The sequence below is a fragment of the Neodiprion lecontei genome, chromosome 2, assembly GCF_021901455.1.
Source record: "Neodiprion lecontei isolate iyNeoLeco1 chromosome 2, iyNeoLeco1.1, whole genome shotgun sequence".
In the NCBI taxonomy this organism is placed as follows: domain Eukaryota; kingdom Metazoa; phylum Arthropoda; class Insecta; order Hymenoptera; family Diprionidae; genus Neodiprion; species Neodiprion lecontei.
This window is the reverse complement of record NC_060261.1, coordinates 43,929,415-43,956,954: the sequence shown is the minus strand read 5'-3', so window position 1 is coordinate 43,956,954 and position 27,540 is coordinate 43,929,415. Positions and strand designations below refer to the sequence as shown.

The 27,540-nt window shown below is 42.0% G+C and overlaps 1 protein-coding gene across 4 annotated transcripts; it reads right to left on the bottom strand.

Moving 5' to 3' along the window:
• LOC107227817 (TGF-beta receptor type-1) lies at nucleotides 1–27,308 on the bottom strand. Of its 4 annotated transcripts, none has more exons than XM_015669072.2 (8): nucleotides 26,574–27,308; nucleotides 20,671–20,782; nucleotides 10,227–10,414; nucleotides 2,748–2,981; nucleotides 2,280–2,510; nucleotides 976–1,316; nucleotides 541–780; nucleotides 1–250 (listed from the first exon to the last, which is right to left on the bottom strand). In XM_015669072.2, the coding sequence occupies exons 1-8, from the start codon at nucleotides 26,659–26,661 to the stop codon at nucleotides 128–130; spliced, it is 1,557 nt and encodes a 518-aa protein (XP_015524558.1). In that variant the 5' UTR covers nucleotides 26,662–27,308; the 3' UTR covers nucleotides 1–127. The 4 variants fall into 4 exon arrangements, with proteins under 4 accessions (XP_015524558.1, XP_015524557.1, XP_015524559.1 ...); XM_015669071.2 differs by having other exon boundaries at nucleotides 2,280–2,513; nucleotides 26,574–27,305; XM_015669073.2 differs by lacking the exon at nucleotides 10,227–10,414 and adding an exon at nucleotides 17,485–17,642 and having other exon boundaries at nucleotides 2,280–2,513; nucleotides 26,574–27,304.
• Between the last annotated feature and the right edge of the window lie 232 nt (nucleotides 27,309–27,540).

Genomic DNA, 27,540 nt, shown 5'->3' with positions numbered 1-27,540 from the left:
ACGTGATTTAGCAAAACCACTGTGTCACTTCGTTTTTTTTTTTTTTTTAGTAGTTTTACCTAGTATCTGTTCAATCGTAAAGGTACTTTAGTCACTTATTATTTTTTCTTCTTCATACAATTATTATTTACTTGATGTCTTCGATGGTGCAATAGCTGGCTATTGACTTTTTAATCCTGAGTGCGGTCAGCCTGGCAGCCGCGTTTTGGTACCAGCATTCCTTCATTACTTTCGTCATTACCCGGAGCGCCTGAAAGGAAAAGAAAAATGCCAGCATTTTCACATGTAATAGCAAAATTTCTTTTACCGAATTTTTTGCTATCACGAAACTCGCAAAAGTTTCACACGGATACAGCACCGTTAGCCCGTGCAGGTGCCTCGTGTTTAGACTTTCATTTCTCCAACTTTCTGGACAAACTTTGAGTTCTTCCGAAATGAATTGTCTACTCAGGTTTGCGGGAAAAAAGTTTCCGAATCCTAATGAAAGACTGATTACTGAAATGCAATGCAAAGCTGACTTCAACACCGTATCGCACATACCTCGATCGATTGCCACCTTGTCGGAATAGAAGGCCTTTGCCTTTCACCGCATACAACCTTCCGCATCTCCTCAATGGTCGGATCGGACGGTACCAAATCGTAAAACGGAAGTTGGTACTCGTCGTGCATTCCACCCACGTTACACCGTCTAGCGATCTCCCATAGTATCAGCCCCAGAGCATAAACGTCCGCCCTCTTGAAGGAGTCGAAGTGATTCATGTTTATCGTCTCCTCGAGGATCTACAACCGACCAAAGGTTCCTTTGTCAGGCTAACGAGTCGATAACAATAAGAAGCATATATGTACGAAGTCCGCATCACGCCATTCGGCACCCACGCATCGCGTATCCTTGAATATATGCACACTGTGCGTATCGCGAATTCGGCACCATTAACCGCGCAAGCTGTTGAATTCCTCAATTGGATCCGAACTTACTTCCGGTGCCATGTACCGCTTCGTCCCGACCCTGTTGTTGAGCTGTATGTCGACGGTGTCGGTGATCACGTCATGCCGAACGGCGAGTCCCAGGTCACCGATAGCGCAAGTGCCGTTCGTCTTGACGAGGACATTCTTGGACTTCAGGTCTCGATGGGCGATCGCTGGTTTCCCCTGCGTGCCCACGATCTCCATGTGCAGGTGGGCCAGCCCCGTTGCGATCGATAGTGCCATCCGAATCATCCCGTTCGTGTCAACCGTCGAACGGTTCAGATAATCGAAGAGGGAACCTTTCTCGTGGTAGTCCGTTATTAGCCAGAGCTGCGTCCACGTACCATTGTCTGGAATTGATCGAAAGGATGAGAATACCGCCAGAACCGTGTGTACAACATTTCTGCAAGGAAATTCGATGGAGAATGATCAATTAGAATTAATGTGTGCTTGTTTCTGAGAAGTTCGATAAAAGGTGCGGTCACTGCACTCGTTAATCTTTCTCTACCAAGAGTATGTTTCTTGGCTGATTCGTAATTGACGCAGGAGAATCTTGTATTATTGCTGTTGCTTCATGTTTACATTTCAGTTCGAGTTACACTTTGCTGATGAAATTTGACAATCGTACGAGAATTTTTTCAACACTTATGCACGAATTATCAAATGTTTTGAAACATATGTGCATATGTATGTACATCGATGAACTTCTAACGATAAGATGGAAAGAACCTACAATGTAGGTAAGTGGTGAGAAAAAATACGTATCTCCTGAATGTTTCGTCGATGCGCAGAACCAGGTTACGTATAATAAATCAATTAATGTCCTGGTACTTTTCACGGTACCGCTACCTACGACATGATAATGTTTCGACAGATTTAACTTCTCTCCAAATGAGGATACTTCAAATACTATTAGGTGATAAAAGCTTCAACCTCAATGTTACTTTCAATGGTCCTTTTACCTCGTTCTTAACCGAAGCAAACATTTCAACTTGAATTTATTATCCATAAGTACGACAACCTTACAAAATAAGTTCAATAACAGAGCAAGCAGAACTAGAAATATCTAGGAGTCTGATAATATCGCTAGGCAGCCTAGAGGTCGGTAAACGTAATTTGAAATACTACGTAATTAATCTCTTTAAAAATGACCCTACCAACTAAAAGCGAGACACTTCCATTTGTACGAGAGCCTATACCTTCCCCACTCTATCTTTACACCTCTGGCATAATATACCATTTGTATAGCGACAAACTTGCTGGTACTCCACCTATAATGGTTATCATACATTGTATTTGCAGGTGTAGTTTACCTTTGTTGTCGGCTGCGATGAAGCCGAGGATATTGTCGTGCCTAAGCATGACTGTCTGGTATATTTCAGCCTCTCTGAACCAGGAGCGTTCCTCACGGGAGCTGAATATCTTTACGGCGACGTTCTCGCCTCTCCATCGGCCGCGCCAGACCTCACCAAACCGACCTTTACCGATCGTTTCTACAAGCTGGATCTGGCGCGCGATACTTCGCTGAACCAGAAGCGGCAGCCCTACTTGAGGGAGAGATAAGAAAAGGGAGACACCGTGAAAAACGATGAATTCTCTGGCGTGGTAACATATCCAGGATACATAAGGTATAATACGATATGATAGTCTTAGGACTCTTAGGGATACGGTTGGCTGTGGGCGACGAGCTTGTCACCTCGCATCGAAAGGAACACACATCTGTCAACCTCGAAGGAACCTTATAACCTTAGAATTACGTTCCACTCGGTATTTAGACCTACCGGAGCCACTGCCACTGGTCGTCATCTCGATCATGTCCCTGATGGAGACGGCGCTGAGTATCGGCTGGTCCGGGGCTCCCAGGGAATCCTCGGTAAAGTGCCGCGGAGGCCGTTTCCTGGTCACCTGGATGTGGTATACCGTCATGACAAGGGCGCAGATGATGCATATCGGGACGGCAATCATCAACGCCATCTTCCAAGCAGCCCATGGTCCGTCATTTTCACGTGGAGAAGCTTTGAACGCAATGAAAAAACTATTATACGGAGGGGCATTACCGAAGCAAGCGCTTAGTCTCACAATCAGCTGATGCAAAGCGTTAACGTCCAAAACCGAGGTCCGTAAGCGGATTATCGAAGCGGATGTGCCCGCAGCCGGAGGAATCAACACATTTCGACACCCGGAAGCTTGCAGGGCACATCCTCTTCGTCAATGGCTCCAAGCCCAAGTATCTTGCAGTGTTAACTGCAGGGATACAGAACTAGCTACTACGACAGGGAGACATGAAAAACGTGCACCGACAACACTAAAAGCAGCTGGCAGTTATTGAGGTAAACACCATGACAGCCTAACGTATGACACGCCTAACCTGAAAGTGGCGATATGCATTACGGCGAGTCGTCGTGACGTCCGATGTGAAACCGTGCAAATTAAGCAAATCAAGCAAATCAAGCAAATCTACTCAGTCCAAGTTACATGCAGTAGTTTAAATCGTTTGCGACTCGACATGAGGCAAGAGGGTATGCCCTTTGAGCGAGAACGTACAGTAGGTAAGTATATGTAAGTGAATAGGTATACTGAGGAAGGTAGGTATAAGGCACAGAGAACTTGCAGGATACGACAAGGTATGTATAACGTGTAGACGTTGAAATACCACAAGGTATTTGTAGGTCTGGCTACGGGCTGTGTTTAATCGGTCAGTATTTTGCAGAATAAATGTGTTTCAGTGGTGGGTGGGTTGAAGAAAACACGCGCACTCGCAAGTATATATCACCGCATAGGTGGGAGAAATTATGGCTATATAAGGAGCGTTGAGACGAGTCTCATTGCACTTCAGAATACGTGACACGTTCACGCTTTTTGCTCAGTCAAGAAAAAATAATTAAAGCTCTGCCTTCCATTCTGAGGAATCGAATTTCGAACGTTAGTATACGATTTCTATTTATGTTAAAAAAAAAATCTGAGATAACGAAACGCAGATCTAACGTAAAAATGACAAGTAAGGTAGAATTTAGACCAAAGCGACATAGCGACGGGCAACCTTCGTCCCGATGGTCCGGGAACGTTTGATCTTCAGCGCCGAAACTCAACGTTCATTGGATGCCTCTCGTCGCACGCTGATCCCCGTGTCTCGCTGGTCTAAATCCAAAATAATGTGCACAGTACCTACGATATAATCCTGGCTCATAGCTTACCTTGTGTGATTCTCTTGTCCCCGGGACTGCTCTGATTTTTATTTGTTTCTTTCTGCTCTACGTTTGCAACCTTTCATTCTTAATTTTTAATTCCCTTCTTTCTGTTAATAAGAACACGTTGCTGTTAATGTGTTAGAATTAAAATTCACACTAAAGGAGAAAAATAAATCCAAAACATTGTTAATGCGTTGTTCCAAATGAAGCGGTCTGGGTGCGAGGGTTGGAAGAATTTCATGAATGGTAATAAGCTTTCTCAACTCGATCTGCGTCCCGGTGTATTATCTTTCACTTGTCGATTCGTGTGCGCGTTACACCCTCACAATAGGTGAGGATTCTTTACGGTCTGGTCAATCACTACGTATGTTATGTCTGAGTGATGTCTATACGTAGAGCAGCAGGTAGGTAGGAAGGTAGCTGTATAAGTCACGTATAATAAATCGCATTGCATAGTCGTAGTCTGTATATACACATTGTAAAGCAAGTTGATAGTGATCAAGATAATGCCGTCGTATTCTCGATCATTGTTGGCAACGGAGCCTGTATTAAGACATAAAATTCTCAAGTTAAAACATGTGCTTGCATGTATTAGACCCAAAGCATACTCCCAAAAATTGTGTATGGTAGCTGAAAGTTGAAAGCAAAAGTTCAAGGTAGAATTCGCGGATGCAATCTGTCCAAGTGTAAAATTTGAGTAATATAGTGACAAATTCAAAGTACAGAGTATAGGTACAATGCGATGAGTACAGAAGAAGGTGTGTAGAGTTACTGGGAATCGAACTGGAATTCACCTGGTACACAGCGTAAAGAAGCGAAGATAAATTATGAATACAAACGTTAATGCACTTGAGCGTGATCGTGAGGGACACTCGTCACACGATCAAGTTACGATGCAAAAGTTATCTCCTTCTTAACCCGATAACTACATCCATGGTGCCAGTCAAGCTCTCAGTAACGATGAATGTTCATAAATCAAATAGGACGGGATTTGAGATCCGACCACTGATTCGTTGCCACAGAAGAATGCATGTATGCACGCGCACTGTACAGCCCTTGAGATGCAGATGATGAAAATGTTACGCGACGATGATCCGATTGACAAGACATTCCTACAAATGTATTTTTTATTTCTTTCATCCTCTCTTATGCGACGGTGCGGTAATTCGAAAGCAGCCGACGAAGCGTCACGGTGACGACCCATTGCTGAAATCCATCACATAAGACAAGGGTATCCACATACAAGGTGACGTTATTGACATGGATGGGCGGACAAGCGGGTACACCTGCAGACAAACGAGGGTGTCACAGAGAACGTATTCTCTCTTTGATGTAGCGCGCGTGCATCTTTTACTGTCGGTCGAACGTCAGGTAGGTAAGTTAGGTATATGGATATAAGAACATGAAGACCTGATAAGGTTTGACAGCTTGGTACTCGGACGCCTTCGACCAATCACGTTTACAGGAATGATCTTCTATATACATGTCCGGGTAGGTACCGGTACGTGTATGCCTTGCTTGAAATTATATATGTATATATGTACACCTACCGATATATGCGTGACTGTTTACATACGTATGTCATATGATAACGGCCATACGTGCGATACACAGATAATGTGGACGACTGCCTTGTTGGAACGATGTATAAACGGGATTCGTAAAAAAGAAGCGGAAAATATAAATGAATGCTTATTTGTAGTTATTGGTATCACTTTGCTCGCAATGAAACTTTTCATGGGGCTCGTTAAAATCATTTTAAAAACGCCAGGACGGCGATATTCGTTTGCGGGAAAATCACGGGACTCTCCTTCACAATCTATACACGTATAAACGTTGTACATATTGTACAAACTAATGCTAATGTTAACTGAGTGTTAAAAATCACTGATTCATCCCTATTATATTTAAATTATTAAAAACGGTGACTACGCAAATAGAAATTCATAAATCTTGAAATTGGGTTCGAATTTAACATACAGAATATATTCACGTAATTCACGTGTGAATGTCAATTTTAGCGTGGGCTGTGCGTTGTGGAAGTTGGCTGAAGGGAGGGGAGAAATTTTATCTAGGTGATCCGTTCATTTCGGAAGGACATACGCCTGAATTCTTGTATGATAAGAAACGTTTATCTACACGCAATATGTACAAGCGAAGGTATAAGCGAAGTCGCATCGGACAAACAAGCGGGGCGGATTTTATAGCGTTGATCACTTTCGGTGAGGGAGGCTACGCTGGGCAGAATTTTTAGCTTGACTTTGTTTCTTCGAATGAAACAAAAAGGGTGAAGAAAAAAATACATTCCGCAGGTCAACCGCATCGTGAGCATGCGCAACCGCGAAGTAATTAGCAATTGAGATGAAGGCAGCGAGACGTGACTGGCTCTGTGGCCTGCACAATCTTACCCTGGACGTCGTGGTCCGTAACAAACAATCTGGAATCCTGAATTTATTCTGCAACGCTGATTGAACCTAGACGCGTACAGATCGCGAAATAGCGCCGATAGCGTCTTGCGGATCGCAACGAGATGGGAACGCGGCACGCGAGAAACTTTCAAGAAAGCGAGAGATAGATAGATAGAGAGAGAGAGAGAGAGAGAGAGAGAGAGAGAGAGAGAAAAGCGTTTATTAAAAATGTCCTGGAGCAATGTGCCCCCTAAGGACAACACAAATGCGCTGAACATGTACAGCTCTCTATGAAAAAAAAAAAACAAAAAATAAAATAAAATAAAATAGAATAAAATAAAATAAAATAGAATAAAATAAAATAAAATAAAAATAGAATAAAATGAAATATAAATAAAATAAAGTGTTATATAAACATACAACAATATATAGAAAATATTTAAATCAAATTTGCGCTTATTGAATAGAATTAAACAGTATTACTGGCCAAATATTCCCTAAGTTTTAGCCTAAAGACATTTACGGAAGATGATTCGCGAATTGAGGTAGGCAATGTGTTCCAGAGGACACAAGCCGATACAAGAAACGATCTTTGGTATACAGTTGTTCGGTGTAAAGGAACAAACAGATCCTTTGGGTCACCTCTAGTGAATCGGTGACGTATTGCTGACAAGAAAACCAACTCATCAGAGATATAACTAGGTGACCCGAGACTCATAGTATTGAACAGAAAAGTTTCCAACAGGTACTTGCGCCTATCAGCCAAATCAAGCCATCCAAGCATACGGTAGTATGGGCTGATATGCTCACATTTGTGCACAGAGAGAGAGAGAGAGAGAGAGAGAGAGAGAGAAAGAGAGTCGCTCCCTCTTGGAATTTTGAGGAATTCGAGTCTGAGATGTGAATTGAAAAAGGGTGTCTCTGAATTTCCGAACGCACAAAGTTCCTATCAGATTCTATCAAAAAAAGTAAAATCTATCAGATTCTCGAACGGAGGGGAAAAACCACCCAGAGAAAAATATTGAAACGCGAATTTCACGAGAAATAATCTGGCAGATATTTCTCGATAATCGTTGAACGATATGGATACGACGGAAGAAAAGTGGGTTACTCAGGTCATTATTTTCGGCATAGAATTATCTAGACATGGAGTCATAAGATGGGAAATAATCACGCCGAATTTTCACGCCTTCCATGAGCTTGTTGTAAGCGTTCAAACACAAACTGCGGCGAAAGTTGCAATAGAAACGGTGTGTTATCTTATCGCTCCGGACAGAGAACGTGAAACACGCGTTGTCTGCCGTTTGTTGCAACGTTTTATATACTAAGCGTGAAACACGTGTGTGGTATCAAAACTAGTGAACGACGAAATTTTCATACGTATGAAGTATGCGAGGATGTCCGGTGGCTGTTGCTTATCACGTATCACACCGCCCCCGCAAATAATGCTAAGCAAGAAGTTGTATCCCAGTCGTTGTTGTATCAATTTCAAATATTCATTGCTTGTGTTTCAAATGGAGGAAAAAAAAAACGTATCAAAGCAGTTGCTGCGGTGATTCAGCACAGTTAACAACTCACTCGCGTAGGATGAAATGATGTACGAGGTCGTGGCAAAACTAGAACGAACGAAAGAAATCGTGAGGGAGAAATCGATGCCTACCCAAGATGAACTGTATGGATATATATCACGCTAATTTAGCACGTGCAGAGTTACGCGTACTTAGGGTCCGTCTGCTTGTCGTCACAATTTCACTCTTCGTTTTTTCAACCGCTTATTTTTCATTCAGAGACAATTCAACGCGGTCATCCGGTTAACGAAACTGTGCAATAATACGTGATATTGGCTCGGAATTTGAATTTAATGAAAGAATTGTGAAAAAATATAAGCCGACAAGCAGAAATTGATACGCAGATACCTTCCTTTAATCGTGTAGAACAAGGCAGTGCGTCATTCTTCGATCCGTCATTTATAAGGTGTTTAATTACACCAGCGAATATCCCGTCATTGTCAGAGTGCTGCTTCTACCCAAGTACGTATAGGTGTACGTATATATATATATAGATATATATATATATATAACATATCGGCGGTAAGTTTCTCCTCGGTTGAAAATTTTGCTCCCGCTGCACGTATGGAAGGCTGCATGAGAAGCCCGAGAAAGACCAATTAGGATTACACCGGCTGTTACAACGATTCAGAAGACACAGAAACGAATACAGAGATAGGAAAGTATTGATACGGATATACAGTGAAGTGTGGATACATATACATGTGCATACACGTATGGTACACGTATGGGGAAAAGAGAGAATAAAATTCAGAGGCCCATAACGACACAATTTAAGCTTTGCAATTGGTTACCAAGTGGGTATTTTCATTCATTATTTATTTATTAATTTTTTTGTTCTTCCCTTTCATTATATAATTATATAATATGATGTGACACCAGCGCCACGAAAGTTGTCTCATTGCGCATCAGGGTTTCCCAATTATAAATATAATTTCCAAATCTGCTGTATAATCATGCATCCAAGCGTTGACTTTATTCACTATTTCTTCTTCTTTTTCTTCGTCGCATTGTATAAAAATCGACTTTCATCCGAACAACTTGTTTATATTTTAAATATTTGCGAGCGAAAAGCGAGCTGCCTGCATGCGGCCCGGCGATTCGTATATAATATAACCTATCCCACGCCAAGACAGATTGAACCAAACTCGCATATCATGTATTTACTCTGACGTGAGGACATATATTGGCTTCCGATTGTGATAATAAAAGCAGCGATCGAGGTCACCGTTAAAAAAATTTCGACCGTCAATTGCATCTGCCAATAGCTGGCAGCGTGCATCGTTCACGGCCGACTGCCGATACGACGCCCAGCTGTAATATAATACAGATATATGTCGCGTCGTGGAAGAGTCAAGACCGAGTCACCGCTTGAAAGAGGTAACAACTTCGTGGAACTTGCCAGAAAATGAGAATGACACGACGCGAAGAACGGCAAGATGAGGTGATAGCTTTTCGCTATAGCCAAATCAATTATGGGATAAGTAGGTAAACCCGGCGGATATATTAAAACGCGACCAATGGTGAAACAGTTGGAAATTGATACTGTACTTGTTACTTCGTATTACCGTCAAAATACCCCAAGACTCGGGGCCTTGGTATACAAAAGATCGAGTGTTATTCAAATGAACCGATAACGGAACCGGGCAAATTTCGTACGCGGTTTCATTTTGTGCCCAAAAAATAACCAACCGACTACGAATGACCGCTGCAATACTGCACGATTGTCGATCTAGGATGACACGCGATAAAGGGAGGAAAAGGAGGAATACTTGAAAGTAGTGAAAAATTCAAAAAATCTCTATTACAAAGATACGAGAAATGTGTGAGGGGGGGGGGGGGGGGGGGAGGCTACGGACGTTGAAAGAGATAACTGATATTGAAACAACGAGAGCATAAAGTAGAGGTAGAAATAAAAGGTACAACCATGTACAGAGGAGGGGGGGGGGGGGGGGGGGGGGGTCAGACAGATGAGACAACCCCCGCAGCGACAGTGTCGTTGTATAAATAACAGGTATTATAATAATATGTGTTGTTGCGCCCGGTGATCGGGTCGCGGTGAAAAAGAAAGAAAATTGATCGGAGTTCGTAGATACCTCCATCGGAAGGGGTTCTAGTGACGTGTGTCGAAGAAGTATTTGGTTCAGAGGGAAAAGACGGCTTGACATTGAAGTTGCAGAAGTCCGCGTCGTTGCAGCAGAACACTACGGAGACATCATCGTTTGCCGAATTACACCAAACGGGGTACTTCGGGTCCGGGAAGATAATTGTCTTATTGTAACACCTGCCAACAGTCCCACAACAACACTCCTTCCAATTTACTGTTTTCCCAACTTTTTACTTCCCTCACCGAAGTCATTCCATCCAAGTCGCGATCGCCCACGCGCAATGCTGCAAAATTGCTAATCTAGTATGTATGCAAGTGGCCTAATACCTTTTACATTACAGCTGTGATAACAGCGTCGAACCACCTTTGGACTACACGACGACATTCGTGCGGTGAAAACGAGCGGCATGGAGCGATTTTCATCGTCGAAGTATTGCCAAATCGAGAATCATTTTTTCTTCCATCCATTTCACGCTGGGATTTTTTCCCCAATCATAGTCATCAAATTCACAGCTAATACGTGGGGGCGAACGCGCGCAACTTTCCTCCTTTTCTTATTTTCTCTTATTTTCTCTTATATTCTTTCAATGTGTTCAATGTTTCTCGAGTGACATCTCTATGTATTTGTGTTGCATTGTATGTAGCGACGAAGTTGATACTACAGCTTATATCCGCGATTAGAAAAAATTAATTATTCTTCGATATTTATCTATGAACCGCGCGAAAGTGTTGCTTCAGAATGTGAGCCAGAAATTTCGGAACTTTGACTACGTCATACGACCCAAATATTACGCTTGATCGATTGTAGATTGAAGGAGAGGTAAACGCATCTGTGACAAAGTCGAAATTTGGTGGCCATTTTACACGGCTGTACCGAGAATGTATAATAAATTTACAACCGGGCTATGAAAAGAGAAGCGATCGACGGCTGCGTTATGTAAGTTCGAAGAAAAAAAAAAAATCTATCGAGAACACTCTGAGAAAAGATATCGACGACGTATGTATGTAAAGGACGATAAACGCGACGTGGTGAACAATAAATATTTACGATCTCCCGATCACGGATATAAATAACTCTGTAATATATTGCATGACCGTCGAAAAGATGGGAGAGCAACTGATTTACCTGTAGGTAATACCGTGTACCTACGAACAACGTAACTCTTGGTGGGTATGGTGTATACGTGTATGATTTGTTTGTAGCGGAGAAAACGAAATACTCTTCTCTTTGGTACATATAGTTGTAGAGAGAAGTGAAGAAACAAGAAGGAAAGGTGCCGATATTGGTATTAGATACACAGAATAGGTAGAGAGATGTAATGCGAGTGTGCGACTACAGGGCAAGGAATAATATAGGGAAGAGGCGGGCAAAATGGGCCCCCTGGACAATCAAATGGGATTTCGAAGTGTCGATAACGCTGGAAATGTATTTTTATGCCGAAGTCAAAAAAGTGGTATTGCCGAAATTTGTCTAACATTATTTCTCCCTCTTAACATTTAGACTGCCGGGATTTTGAGAGCTTTATTCCCCTTAGAAGGTCTCAAAAGGTTGTGTCTGTATCTTATATCCAACACATGTAAAGTTCCGATCACAGGAAGAGATTATATTTAGACTTTTCGGCAGTCAAAAGGTTAAGGGGGTCCATTTTTCCCGGCTCTCCCCTGTATACTACGGAATTGTACTGAAAAATAACATTAGAGAATTAGCGTCAGAAAATTATGTTACAAACGTTGGTGAAACCCAATTGAAGACCATACCCGGTATTTATAGTCAGTTCTTATATTCACAAGACGGTCATAAAGTCCAGTCATAGACTGATCGCCTCGATTTCGAGCCTTACTGAAAGTGAAAACTGACTTATACGTACATGCCGAAAGTCCAAGCGTGACAAAAAAAAATAAATAAAAAATTAATTAGTATGAAGGGAAAATTGATCGTGTCCGTTTATTGTCAGTATATTTTATATACCCTGACGTCGAACATGGAATAAAATGTAAATTCCCAATTTTAAATTCATCACTTTTGCCGCTACTGCGCATATAATTCTTGAGCATTTGTTTAGTTATGTTTATAAATTCTTCTCACTTTGAGTGAATGTCGAAAAAAATGTATGAAGAAGATTTAAAAACCGCGCAATTGTTTCCGTGAAAAAAATTGTACTGATTTCATGTTAAGAACGTCACAGGAAATTGAGTTAGGGCTGTTCTCCACGCATCTGTTTGAGGTTCATTCATTTTTTAGTACCGAAAAATTAGGCAGTTCTTACGGAATTCCTTCGAGCACGGAGGACACAATGGCTTACATAGTCTTCAATTGAATTTATAAAGCAATAATCGAACAGGTATAGTATTATTATCAAGTTTATCAATAGTAGTGAAGAGTGTGGTATATTTGATGTCTCTGAGAAGTGCGACCATTAAATAATAAGTATACCGATACAACGTCTGTCTGTTTACATGAACGCATAGGTAGGCATACACGATCGTTTCGGAAACGGTGAATAATAGACGCAGCAGACACATCGTTTCTCCCATCGATAGTTGATATTCATTGGAACAATTCCGTGGAGTTCCACGTGGTAATTTTTTTTTTTTTTTTCGTACATAGATACCATTAGAGAAAAGTGCAGGAGCGAGAGGCGCTTCGCCGTTATCCCAGTAGACCACGTATATTTACGTAGATACCTACTATCATGGTGTGCTTATCGCTTAAGAAGGTTCAAAGACGTGGTGATTATGCTTACGTCTTTCTCCTACCGATTTTTCCGCCTACCAGCTGACGTGCGTATTACGTAGGTATGTATATCCATACGCTAAGACGTCAACGAGCCGGCAATGCATAAAAATCGACATCACATATACAGTATAACAATATGATATAATATCGCATACAGGCATACCTACGGGTGTACTATATAAGTATTTTCTATGTGTGCGACAGCTATGGCATGCGTAGAGAAAGCCAAGAATAGTGAAGAAGAAAGTAAGGATTGTACATCATCCCGCGGGTTACGGCCGGCTGCAGAGAGCTTCTGTTATACAGAGAATTTATGCGATCTAACGGGTGAAATCCGACACGAATAAAAGGGAAATGAAAATTTCTCATCAGAAAACTCCCCCGTCCAAGGTCCTTGCGGAGGCTTCTCTGCAGCCTGAGCTTTGATCTGCAGGTAGATACGTTACATACCAGGGGTTACTTCGGAAATGTTTTTAATACACGCCAAGAATATATAAAATATACGTATAGGTAGGCTACTGTAATATGTATAATATAAACGCTTAGAAAGTTGCCCACCAAATCTGCAAGTATGAATATTATATAAGAATAATGAGTGTAAATACATGTACGCTCAAGTAAGGTCGATTTTGACCCTCCCTAGTTTGAGTTTCAGCAAGTCAGAAACGAGGTTGGCATCGACAGTCTCCGACCAATGACAGCGGCGCGTCAAGCCGATGCCGCGTGCGTTGTCCAATCGGCGAATGTTAGACGTCAGAGACGCCAACCTCGTTATTTCTGACCTGCTATTATGATATTAAAGCGATCGGAATCGACCTCACTTGGCTTTGCTAAGATACGATAAGTGTGTGTTTGTACATATAGTATATACGTGTATAGAATGTGCGTTGGAAGAATAAAAAATTCATTGCGTGTGTGTGTTGTGAATATACATATATGAATAGATGTTACTTTGTATATGAGGCATTCCACTCCGACCCGACCTACGTATCACCCTCACCATCGACGATTTTTTTTAGTTTTAAGTATGGTGTAAAGTGTACAAAACAAAAAATTCTTTGGATCGAGAAGATTTTTTGGATCGTGGGTTTGGTGCTTTTTACTGCTCCCAAAAACGTGAAAACTAAATTGAGAATGAATAGCCGCAATCGATTGGCTTGGAATTTTGCTCATGAATTCTTTGTTGCAAAACAAAAATTTTGCGCCGAAAATGGAAGCGGGTGAGCCGTTGGTTTAGAATCTGCAGGAAGAACGAGTAATTGAGAAGTAAGAAAAATCAAATTGAATATAAATTTGAAAAAGAATAATTTATATTTAATTCGGTCTTTCTCACTCTTTGATTACTTGTTTCGCGTGTAGCTTCAAAACCAAAAGTTTGCTTACTTCAATGTTGGTGTAAAAATTTTCGTTTTCCAACAAATTATTCATGAGAAAATTTTGAAGCCAATCGACTAGGGTTATTCATTTGAAAATTGGGTTTTTGCATTATTGGGAATAGTGAAATTCAAACCCGTGGTTCAAGAAATCTTGGTGAAAGATAATATTTTTGTAGATTCTACAGCATACTTATGAGAATAAATAAAATCGCCGTTGGTGAGGGTAAGACGTAGGTCGGTTTGGGGTGGAATGCCTCACGTACGATAATTAGGGGTAGCCAGTATATGCAGTGGTGTCAGAGATGTAGATATGGTAAGTATAAATGTATAATGCACATTGTACAGGTGTGTATAAGTAAATAAATCACGTAAAGAAGAGAGAATTTCATGCTAGCACCGTATTCCAGGCCCTCTAATTACACGAGGACTTCGGGTTCCCGCTGAAGAATGGGGAGACCGAAGAGATATCGAAACTGGCGATGTACATACTTACGAGGGAGTATTCGAAACTTACGGAGGTGCCGAGGCCGTCGTCTGACATAATTTACCGTACATATAGGAGAGGGTACAACTGAAACCGTACATAGCTGTGATGATATCGCGGGAAAGGGTCAGCATGAGCTTTTTTACGTGAACGCAGTACATACTTGCGGAGTAAAACGGTGAATGCTACCAAGGAAGGTATCCCAGATCGACCTCTTCGATTTGATTTCTTTTGTAATATGTTATAGCAGACTAAGAACTAAGCGGAAAGTATATTTTTTTATCTGCCATTAAACACATTGAGGGGTGAAATCACCCTTCAAAGTAAGGCATGTCAAGGGGCGATCTGGCATTTTTTTATTTTTTTGTCCCCTTAAGAAAATTACATTTTTCATTTTTCGTTACGAAAAAACTTTTTCATCCGGATTGGTTTAAAAAGTATTATGTTCTTGTGGGTAAGACTGCCAAATCACCCCTTAACATGCCTTACTTTGGAGGGTGGTTTCACTCCCTTAAAGCGTTTGATGGCAGATGAAAAAAAATACATGTCGCTTAGTTCTCGGTCTTCTATAACATATTACCAAATAAATCAAATCGGAGAGATCGACGTGGGATACTTTCCTTTTTAGTTCTACACGGCTGTCGCATCCCGAGCCGGACCGCCGACTGTCAGGACGTATCTATAACAAGTTTCACGATGCTCCGAAGTGAACGGATGCTGTGCCCGAGAATTCGTCATAGGTATATCTGAGAAGCTGATTCCGGCCACCTCGAGGACTAAGCTTGCGATATAAAAACTGTAGATCACACATTGATTCCGGTTCATTGGCAGTGCGTAATAATGACTCGGCGAACGAATATTACGGGCGGCGCGATTCGTTTGAATACTAAAAAAAGAAAGATAGAATAATTGGCGAATGAATTTTTGTTGTATTTGGGTGCAGAGCGGAAAAGGACCGAGCGACCTCCGTTTCGTTTCGTAACTCTTTCGGTGAAAAAACTCCGTCGGAAGAAGGAAACTGTACCTGTCGGGGATGTGGGATGAAGCTGCGGTCGTCGGCCGCGATTGCAAAAATCCTCGGAGCAGCACTCGATGACGAAGGTCGTGTTAATTGTGTTGCTGGTGAAGCAGAAGATCCGCGGTTCGGCTTGCTGCGGGGGTAGCTGTTTATTCACGCACCTTCAACGCCATTTTTAATTTCAATGGAATACATCGATCGATTTTACTTTTTTATTATCTTTGCTAACCTAGGATTATATATTATATGTAAATGTATGCGTGTGCGTCTACGTGTATGCAGCCTAGGTAGGCATCCTGTCACCTATAATACACGATTATAGGTATGTACCTTGTAGATATCTGTAATTATTCTATACAATGCAGACGAGGGGTCGAAGATGTTGCGGGCTTACACATTATTTATACGAATAAGACGAAAATATCTGCAGGGGGAAAATCGAAGTGGGCTGTGACCCCGCTTCAACAACTTCACTGCACACAAGTACTTACGACGACGTTCTTCGACTGCACGGACTTGCCTGCAGCAACGGTAGGATCATCATCTCGGTGAAGCGTATCGTGATCACTATCATTATTATTATAATATATGTATGCTATACCATCGGTGCCATTGTTACCATGTCCTTTCGTTTTTCCCTTTCTCACGCATATATACTATATACGTATACACGCAATCGGTGTCTTTTTCTCGAGTAGTTGTTGTATAGCCATAAAGACTAATGTTCGTAATTATTATTGATGCAGTAAATCTCTAACCTCGGCAGTATTTCACGCGCGTAAAATTAACACAAAATGTTTGCTAATAATCTAGGAAAATAAGAATGTCAGCAAAACTCAAACAAAAAAATGACAAAAAAAAAAAGAAAAAAAAGAAAAGAAACCAAAACAGCGTGCAACGAAACACCAAGTAAAATAACACGTGAATTAACGAACGTAACGGTCGGGGGGTAGCCAGTTCGAAGTCTTGGAGATGATGCGCGTGCTCGGTTTAGAATTTTATAGGTATTATAGGTGCATTGTGGTGTAAATGTTAATTTCACAATAGGAAAGAAAATGAAGAAACGATGAAAGATTGCAAAAACTAATCAGGGCAAATCTGAGCAATATGTAACTCTGCAAGATATCCTGGAATTGCATGTATAAGCCAACGACGTGTTGCGGTGGTGGTTACAGATATGCGATATCCAACTTGATTCAAATCTTCCAGAGATAATTTGATTTTCGCGTATGCGTGATTTGACGGAAATCACCGCTGCAACACACCGAGGTGATACGACAAGCGGAATAACGTTAGACTTGTCGGCGCAAAGAGGGGGAAAAAAAAATTTAAGAAACAGAATGAAAAGTAGAATAAAAAAAGATCGTGAATACGTCGTATAACGGAGAAAAAAAAATTCATAGAGAAGAACTGATGAGTAATAATGGTGAAATTAAAACTACTACACAGAAGGTACGAAATATGTAATAATAATATAGGTGCAGTTAATATGAAAATATATATTATTATGTGGTTGTTATTCAAGAATCTGCTGCGTAAGAATATATTATTTATTTATGTGTCTATTTGGTTAGATGGTAAATGTATTATGTCGCAAATGCCGCACACTGAATGGCTAATCCAATATAATACCTGAGGGAATTTTTGGCGAGTCGGTCGGTGAGATAACCGGAACTAAATTCGCATTGCAGTTATCAGTTTTGCAGCATATTACCGCCTGTTTGTTTCTCCTTCGGTCGGAGCAGAATACGGGTTCCTCTGGCGGATACCATTTTCCCTGATCGAAGCACCTTACGGGATTATATTCAATCGTTATTTACACTACCATACTCGCCTCACTCACTTCTGCTCGCGATGCAACATTGTATTACATGTATAATCTCTCAATATCAATGATCCCTTGTTCTTTTAACATATGCGTGTATAACTTGTAATCATTTCCCGCCATAATTAGCCGTCCGTTAACCGTTTGCACTTGTAACTGTTTCCGCTCTCTCCTGCATTGCCAATTTTTCAGCTAATTACTCGAGTAATTTTTACGACAGTTTTAAAAAAATTTTCAACTTCACCAACGCTTTTATGATATGGTATCATTTTACTTTTAATCTGTTACGTAGAAATACACCAAAGCTCAATCGAAGGTGAGATCAGAGGCCTTCGCTACGGAGTCGTCTTACGCAGGTATGTTAATTTGCATGTATATAATAGCAATTCCCTTTCTGTTCATCTGTACAATTTCGACCTTTATTCTGATATTGAGGTCTTCTTTGGCACATGCAGTTTTTGTTGAATGTAGACGCGTAGAGATACGAATCAGCAAATGCAGGACACAGTCAGTGGAAATACCTTGGCATACGGAATATAATCTATATAAATGGTACGGTGGTTGCGCAGGTGATTGGAAATTAGCATAAATAATTAATTTCGTCGTTGGCACAGATGTACAGTCCGTAATACCAATGCAATATTAACGACCGAATGATTTATTACAAAACAGCTACTTCTCATTGTCAGACAATTCGTACTACGTATCTACTGAACGTGAAATTAATTTCTGCAAGCCGAGCAAACGCGAGCTTCGAGTAAATTTTATTAATCCCGGTGGAAGAAGCTGCGAACGAAAGTGGAGTGGTTTCCAATCATTATTAATCATTCATGCGAGGTGCGAAATGTAGACGTTCAACGTCGCAACTTCTCGTAGATATCACGTCAAATTTCGATTAGCCACGGTATGAACACCTACTTACAGGTATACAAATGCGCCGGGTCGACGGCGATGTGCGAAGGTCTCGAAATTGCCGCATGCAGTGTGCATCGTGTGGTAACGTAACACATACGTATATGGTATGTATATATGTATATATATATAATACTATAGGTGTATGAAATGAACGAGGACGCGGGAGAGTGCAAAAGCGTCTGAATTTGCATTAAAGAAAAAAAATAAATAAAATTAGAATCTGGGTACCCGTCTTTCGGTTGACTCGTTTGACTCGAGTACGTAATTGCAGTGAAAAAGAGGTTCAACACCTTCGATGTTATAATATCGTCTTGTCGTCATTAGCAAAAATTTTCAATTTGGAAAATATTAATGTAAAAATTTAAACAACCCACCGCGCGCAGTTTATTATTACAGCGTATTCTTTTTCATAATACGCTAAGATGAATATTGTTAAACTCGATCGAATGAGGGCTGATTTTGATTCGCTTTAATTTGGCTACCCCCAACCTCCACCCACCCCCGTCCATAACGTACAAACAATTTCGCCAACTTTGTACGGTTTCCGTGAATAAGATCCGTTCACTCTTTCTCTCTCGGGTAATTGAACTTAATTTTCCGTTTGTTTTCCTTTGACGTGTTTTTTTTTTGTCTTTTTCTTTTGATACAACTACCTCCCTTTCCCCTTCTTCCTTCGTTCTACCCCAAGTTATTCTCTGTAGACGGAGTGTAAATCGAGAGCAGGAATAGATTTATTGATGATAAATAATTGCAACGCGAATTACATCAATGATACGAGGCATCGTACACCGGTGGTGTATGTATGTGCAATACACTCGGAGAGGTTGAATTTACCTACAAAGGTGTTTCATCATATATGTAAGCTTATAGCTAAAAATTCTCTGGAAAACTTCCAACGTTCCGTCTAAAATGATTTAATGTATCTGCAAATTAGCCACGACGTCTTTATACCTTTAATGACGAGAGGCTGATTTGTCAGTATTACAAAAACGCTGCGTTCAAATCGTTTATTCTCCGTCGTGCTTTTACACCTTCAAGGGTTGCTCGGCTTTTATCCAAGGCATTGCTCCATCCAGTCGTCGAAACTTTCCGTAAAAATTCTCACCATTGCAGCATTGTCAATTCGTTCGCTGCGGTCAATCCATCCTCGCACCTTCTCTAAGGTTCTCGCCATTTCCTTCAGACGCCCCACGGAGATACAAGAAAACGGACGGTCGAAGATTTGAACGCAGCATTTTCTTACAATAAGATACGCTTTGACCCTGCTGCCACTCGCCGGAAATTTTTAAAGAAATCCGGTAAGAACTTTGTTCAATAGCCAATCTAGGCTCGTTTTATTCGATTGTTCCTCACGTTTTTGACATTGATGTCATCCCTTTCCAACATTAAATTTTTTTGAGTATCGACACTTTGCCCCTACTTTATTTGAAATTTCATCAAGCGTTCTCTCGATATGTATAATTTTATAGACATGTATACGCACGACACTGATAAATTTACAGACACCTCTATTACGAGCAAATGAAATTCAATCTTTCCGAATGTACGTACGTACATATGCATCAGCCCAAATTGCCACTTGCACTCATTGACTGACGAATGAGAAGAAAAATAAATAAATAAATAAATAAATAAGTTTAAATAAAGAAAAAACATCGCATCTAAATGGCTCCGTTGTTATTGCGACCTTTGTCGCTGACCTTCCGCGACACACCCTATGTATGCATAGATATACATACACGCGATTAATCTATAGTTATCGGAAAAATGGAAATCGTGTACAAATATTAATCAAGTCCGACCGATATCATGGTCAAATCCATGCTTGCTACTTTTGTTTTCTTTCTCTTTTCACATTTGATCGACACGTCGTTAAGGCCGTGCAATGGTATATAATATAGCAAACGTCGTATGGCTACAAGTATACATTATATTATCATATTTATAGATGCCTAACACACTATTGCTGTGTCATACTCTCGAGAAGTTTTCAATTCGTAAATTTATGATGTAAATATAAACGTAAAATTCAATGTATGTAATAAGATTGAAGCAATTAAATTGCTCCGATGCGTTACCTGTAGGCATACGTTTTCACGCCATTATCTAGAGATGTACTTGCAAAGCAGTACCCGTCTGTCTCGCACGTGTAATTCGTATCCTTGCAGTAGTCGCAGTGGCACTTCAGACCTGAAAGAATAAAAGAACAAAGCCAATACGGCATCAGACTCGTCTGCGGAATAGCATTATATAGAAAATATATTGTCAAAATTCTAAAATGTATCCGGCCTTTTGTGAATATCGCAGGTTTTCGATCCTTGCATTAAAAAGTGTACAATACATATATTCCATGCACCGCAGGTTCGGTCATACACGTAACACGTATAAAGTTTTCACGTGGCAAAAAAACTACGCTGAATGTTTAAAAATTAAAAAAAATTTTGGAAAATGCATCGAATCGCCGATACTCTTATACAATTATGAGGATAAAATTGAACTGCATTTTTCCATTTCTAAAAAATTTAACACGCTTGGCTACTAACTCACAATCAGTCTGCTAGCTTCAGCGTCGTGAAAAAAACGATCGATTACAGAAACAAGCTGGAACAATGATGAAGTTTACGTGGAACAAGGAAAGGTGGCGAGTAAAACTAGCCACACATTTGCGGCAGGTGCGACGTGAGCGTTTCAAGGGTGAAGGGGAGGACTGTGAAGTGAAATTTGGGGTTGCCGCCTCCTCTTATCGTTACGTTAGCTGATTGTGAGTCGCGGCAGGGCGTGCATCCACATGCCACGGGACGGCACGAGGCGTCTTCTCGAAATAACAGAACTGGTTTAAAACTTCCGCAAGACGAGACGAACATCCGTCGTCCTCGTCGTCGTCGTCGTCGTCGCCTATATCTCCGGACGCACCTAATAATAGGATCGTCTAGTCTAGTCTCAACTACTTCCCTCCGCAGCTCCGCTCCGGGTTGTCTGTCGGTCTGGTGTAGCAGCTAGCTAGTAGTCGTGACTAGTCTAGGTATCATTCGCGTCGCTCGCGAGGTCGGCTCTTTACTTTTTCCCTTCTCATTTTGTTTTTAGGTATAGCTCGAGGAACGCAGAGACAGGCCACTGCCTCGGCCGCAGCCGGCGGCGGCGAGGGTCCTGTTTTCTACCGACTGCGTGCATGCACACGTGTCGGCACGCATAGCATACTTACGCTCCAACCATCCATCCATCCGGCAGCCAGCCTAGCCACCTTATCCACGCGCGCATGCTTTACGACTTACGACTCCCTCCACGGCCTTTACCTTGTAATGACATTCTATCGCCGAGCTGGTCGGGACGATATCGTCCACCGAAAAAATTTTCCTCCCAAAAAATATGTCTAGTTCGGCGCAAAACTGTCTCACATTTGTTGCACAACGGCACTGTAATAGACATTACGTATGAGCTATATTGAACGCGTAGTCTGATCAATCTCAATGAGTATTGTACATCTTCCGAAGAGTGTCACAAGTTTGATATTACATCGAGAAATCCTCTGCAATGATCGAAGCGAACGTCGAGCTCCGATTTGGGGGTCTGGCAAATATGGTACAGCCTAGAAATGAACTACTCTTGGATAATTCGATCATTGATGACGGTTCGATCGATCGTGTCAGTACGCGGTCACCCTGAATGCTACAAAATTCAATTATGATAAATACAATTCAGTGATCAATAATTTTTCGGGATTCCTACGGCAATTAACGTGATACGTTGCGGCTACGTACGTACATACATACATACATAACCTGAAAGTGTTCTATACGTACTGCGGACGAAAGTCGAGATAAAAACTTGTTATCTCTGAGAGTCGAGTGTTTTCGTAACCACTTGTCAACAACAAGACTCTTAATGAGTCATCGAGGCTTGGTGATAAAAAATCGAAACACCGAGAGGTGAATTGAAATCTGCGAAGCATCGACAGGAATCGACGATATACCGTCGTACAAAATCCATTCCCGTTGTACATCTCTGTTGACGCAGGCGTCCGCACGTATTTTATACTTCGCATAGACATATGTGTGCAACATACGTTATAGCTAATTTACGTACGCAAATGAATTTGTGTATTCAACGCGTACCAATGTATGCATTTTCGAGATAAGACGTAGGCCGTAATAAACGACGCGTCGCGCGTCGCAAGCACGGAGGTATGAGTTCACGTTGTATAAGTTACTTGCAGCGGCGTCCTATACCCACATCCTTCGGACTTGTCCTTGGATAAATTGTACGTTGTACACACGAACCTTATACCTACTCCACGGTCTAAGGTTACCCCCGAGTGCCTGTAATACGGATCGACGTGCTGAGCTGGCAACCGTTTCCATTTCTTAACCCATCGCGTGGTCACTTGCACGAGGTGTAACAAGTCGAGGTTGTTATCGAAGCGTTATACGTAAATATAAACATATTATACTTATGTATATGCAATATGCATGTAGTGGAGAAGAAATAAGAAAAGAAAGATGAAGTATGAGATTGAATTAATTATACGATAATATCCGATAACCGCATGTCACAATTCGACGGGATAGCAGAGCGAAGAGGAACACGGTATGGTTTTGACGTGCCGTATGGCGATGTAAACGAGCGACGAGTAAATTATAAAATTAATTAAAGTGGCGATGCGAGTAAGCATACGTATGTAAACTCTCCCGTTACCGCTGTACCACGGAGTGAATAATTGAATTCAATTGCATGAAGACATTATCGCTAGCCGCTGCTCGCGTGACTTAATTTCTTACGCTTCCTCCGTGTGATTATATAATATCTTATACTCCTTCACTCCTCCAATCCGTATTGCATGGCTATTCAGTTTCACCTGGCGACACATGTGCAGAGAGCCAACGGTTCGTTCGCTGGACTTTCGTAATGCGAATGCCGCGAACAAACAACAACCAAAGAAGAATAAGAAAAGGAAGAAGAAGAAGACTCCTTGTCGTCGCCACCCGTTCCCTTCTTCTTCTTCTTCTTCTTCTTCTTCTTCTTCCGCCACCTCCTCAACGAGAAAAGTGCATTTTGTAACATTGTAACACAATCCACTTCAAGTGGATAAAGTTATCTTCAGTCCAGCAAGTATTACGTGACATGATTCCCTCCTCGCATCCTGTCTTCGTCTTTCGCAGTGAGATAAATCGTGCAAACAGCGTGTTACACGTGATGAGACTTATTTCTGATACCCGTGTGTTTAGGTATATTTACGTTACGATTTATTGCTTTTTGCGTATACCCATGTTACATGGAAAATAGGAGTAGAGGACCTACCAAAAAGTAGCAAGTGCCCCTTGCTACCTTGACAGCGAAATAAACGGTTGGTGTGATTCATTGTGTGGAGATTTAAAGGTAGGAATAGGAGATTTTTTAATTGAATTTGCTGAGGAAAAACCCGTTATTTCGCGATTTTGTAATTGTCTGAAATTCAGTAAGCCGTAATAAACCAAAACGCACTGATATTCCAAATTTTAGTTCGTTAAAAATCATTGTAAGTTAACGAAAATAGTGATTTTGTTCCCCAATGTTTCGTTACGATAACGTTATTAACTCCAACCTCGTGGTTCACCGTGTTACAGCAAGTCAACCTTCTTGCTGCATTTAACCTTCGTTCGTCACCCACACACGTCGCCAGTTTCGACTTAAAGGAGCATATACGTACACAGAACGCATACATGTAAACCACGTACGTGTATTTTTTGGTAGACTCGCGTGCATAGAATTTCATTTTAAGAATACGTACAGGTAAACGTGTACGTATTGATGTTAAATTATTTGCAATACTAAGTGCTAGTTATTATCCCGCTACCCGTTTGTGCACGTCTCTTTCAAGGTTCTACACCTTTGTCCGTTCACCGTGCCGGCTTGGCGAGGGAAAACGAGGGGGGAGCAGGAGGAGGGGGAGGAGGAGGAGAAGGAAGGACCGAGGAGGAACGGACCGCCGGTGTGGTGGTGCGCCTCGGCTAATGCGAGAGATCTAACATAAGCGATTCACACGTCATTTCCGGTTAGCCAGTTTAGTTCTTACAGATCTCGACAATGTAAGCTCAGGAGTCTGCCGCTCTGCAAGGCGGCTAGTATATTTGAACGGCAGGTGCGACGGTTCTCCGGCGGGTTGAAACACGTCGATAACCCCACTGTCATGCCCATCCCGCGCAATTTTAACGATTCGGCGATGCGACGAGAGTATGCGTATTTTAGTTAGTAGCTTTACCCGGCTTTATCAGGTATTCAGGGTAACCCAGGAAGGTGTACGTGCGTGTGTATCGTCGTCGTTACCGCCGGGTCACGACTAGACACGTCGAGTTTCTTATTCTCTTTCGTCGACTAAGGAACGCACGTCCGCAACTTGGCACGTTTCGATCGCCGTAAGCCCCACGATCGTGAGCCGTTGCACCCTGCGTGCCGTTCCCCTCTCTCGACACGGAGGGACGCACCTTGGCGGTCCTTGCAGGCTGCAGTTCCTTGTAGGGGATTGGAGAGGCGTAAGGAAGAAAAATAAAAGAGAAGAAAAATATTGCCAGGATGGGACATGGACTGTTATTTCTATTCGGCTCGAGAATATCACCCGGTAGATTATTTGTCTTGGCCGCTGCCTGGGGCAACTCGCGAAGCATGCCATAACGACTTAACAAAACGAGTTTAATTCACGTCATTAGCGCACGCCTACATTCGGGTCCCCCTCTTTATTCATCTCTTTTACCCATTCCGACCTCGCACCGACAACTTATTACAAAGAGGCCCCACCTCACAATCAGCCCGAGGAAACGCTTATGCAGAGGATTCGGCGCGTACCTGGATCCAGCGTAAGATGGATGCTTCGCATACCGCGGAATTGTGACGAAACTGACGACAACGCGGATTATACCTATTCGTTCTTCCTGCGTTCCATGCGAGACGTTTGATGCTTCGACTCGGCGAAAACCTAGAAAACCACGTGCGATGTAGGCGGAACATCGTCATCGTGATCTGTCGTCTACCTGTGACACGTTTGGACACGCAATGTAAGAACATTGATAGATTCGTGCATAGCGGCGACGACGCCACAACAAACCCTTGGACTCTCCCCGAGTGTCGTTACAATATTTGAGATTCGATTTACGATTTTTTTTTCTTTGTCCGTGTTTGACAAGAGATCGACGAATCTGGGTAAACGGAGCTATCCTTCAGGTGATTCGTCGGTGGTGCCGCATCTCAAGGGAATTAAAAAATGATACAGTCGTTTCTCAGATTGATTGGTTTTTCGTTTTCTTTTTTACATCCGTGCCAACGCCCGCGAATATTGTACTTCTCCAAAATACTCAAGGCACGTTTCAGTAGCAAGATAGCGGAGGGATATCGTACGAGATTAAAAAGTAAAGGGCGATCCAGATGATAGAGCTAAAACGGCAAATTGGGCCGTGTCACGTAATTGACGTACGTGTGCAATTGCATGTACATACGTATGTATATATATTGCCGGTGCAGCGATGCGATGTGCAGGGCTAGCTGACACAGTGGGATCGTGTAATATTTATGCACGTGCATGTATATCACCCGGTCGAGTTGTTTCGGAGCAGTGTGGGGTAATCGGGTTTGCTGCTCTGCTTATTTATTGATATTAATCGTTGATAAGGATGAAAATTGAGCAATAAAACATGCATAGCGTACATCAAGATAAAGCAGATGATGCTTTTTGCGCAATATTGATTTAATTCGGTAGAGTTGCTGTGTAAACAGAAAGATGGAGAGAGAGAGAGAGAGCGAGCGATTGAGGGGGGGGGGGGGGGGGGGAGGTGGGACATTTACGAAGGGTCGGACAACGGACGAGTGATATGTATGGCCAACTTGGCAGTTAAATCGACGTTCCTCGGTTTGTTCTTCTCCCTTGATCCGCCTAAATCGACGTCACAGTGATTCTCAAGGGTACCTATACTATATACATGGGAAGTATTGAGAAATGACGAAGTCTTTTGCATACCATTTACGAAGCATGTTTGAAGTAAACACACGAGCGCCAGCGCAACCAGCAGACCCGTCGTCTTGCACGCCGTAACACTTTTCATCATCGCTAAATAACAATAATGCACGCCACTTAACACAATCTCATCGCTCTTCTCGCTCCCTTAATAGTACAACACTTGTTCACATTTCGATCATCATAACGCCGGTTGTCATTCCTGTCGTCCACGGCGTTTGCGATACTGATACAGGTTACGTGAAATTGTTATTCACTCGTTTTTGCGAACAGTTCGCAGCCATTTTCTGCAAAATAGGCCCAGCCTAGTTTGCAAGCGTATATACTATATCAAGTCCGCATTAAGTCACCTTCGATATTTTAACGACGATCCCTTTCGCACTGGGCCACGTCCGTTTATCCCTCATGTTCATGGATCCACCACCGGTTATCTTTTGTCACGCGTATTTCAACCGAGTTTACTTACGACTTTCACATCCGAGGTAAACCTGTCGTGCAAGTGTTAAGCGGTTGTGACACGACGCCATGACACGCTCGTTGGCACGAGAGTCGAGACGTGCTACCCAGAGAGTGGCATTGACTCAAAGTTCTTTTTCTGGTGGGGGTGGACGACTGCTCGGCGAATCCGAAATGATACTTTTATCCAAGACCACGAAAGTCGCCACATATGCAACGGTGTCGCGATCCAATCTTGGATTGATGTAACAAATTAACAAAACACGCCGAAATCTTGCACTGCTCCGAAATGTAAGACAGCGTATGATCGCGAAAGTCACCAAGGTGAGTTATCAACGCTGAAAGTCCCAGAAAATCACAATCGAAACAACACCCGTCGACATCAACGCCCTCAACGGCCAAACTATGAACGATAAGATCAGCATCGCCAAGCGGTTCAGCCCCACCTGCACCTAGTGTTTCCAGACCTGGAAAAAAGACCGTCGATTTTGTTGACGTCGTTCGGTTGTGCGAT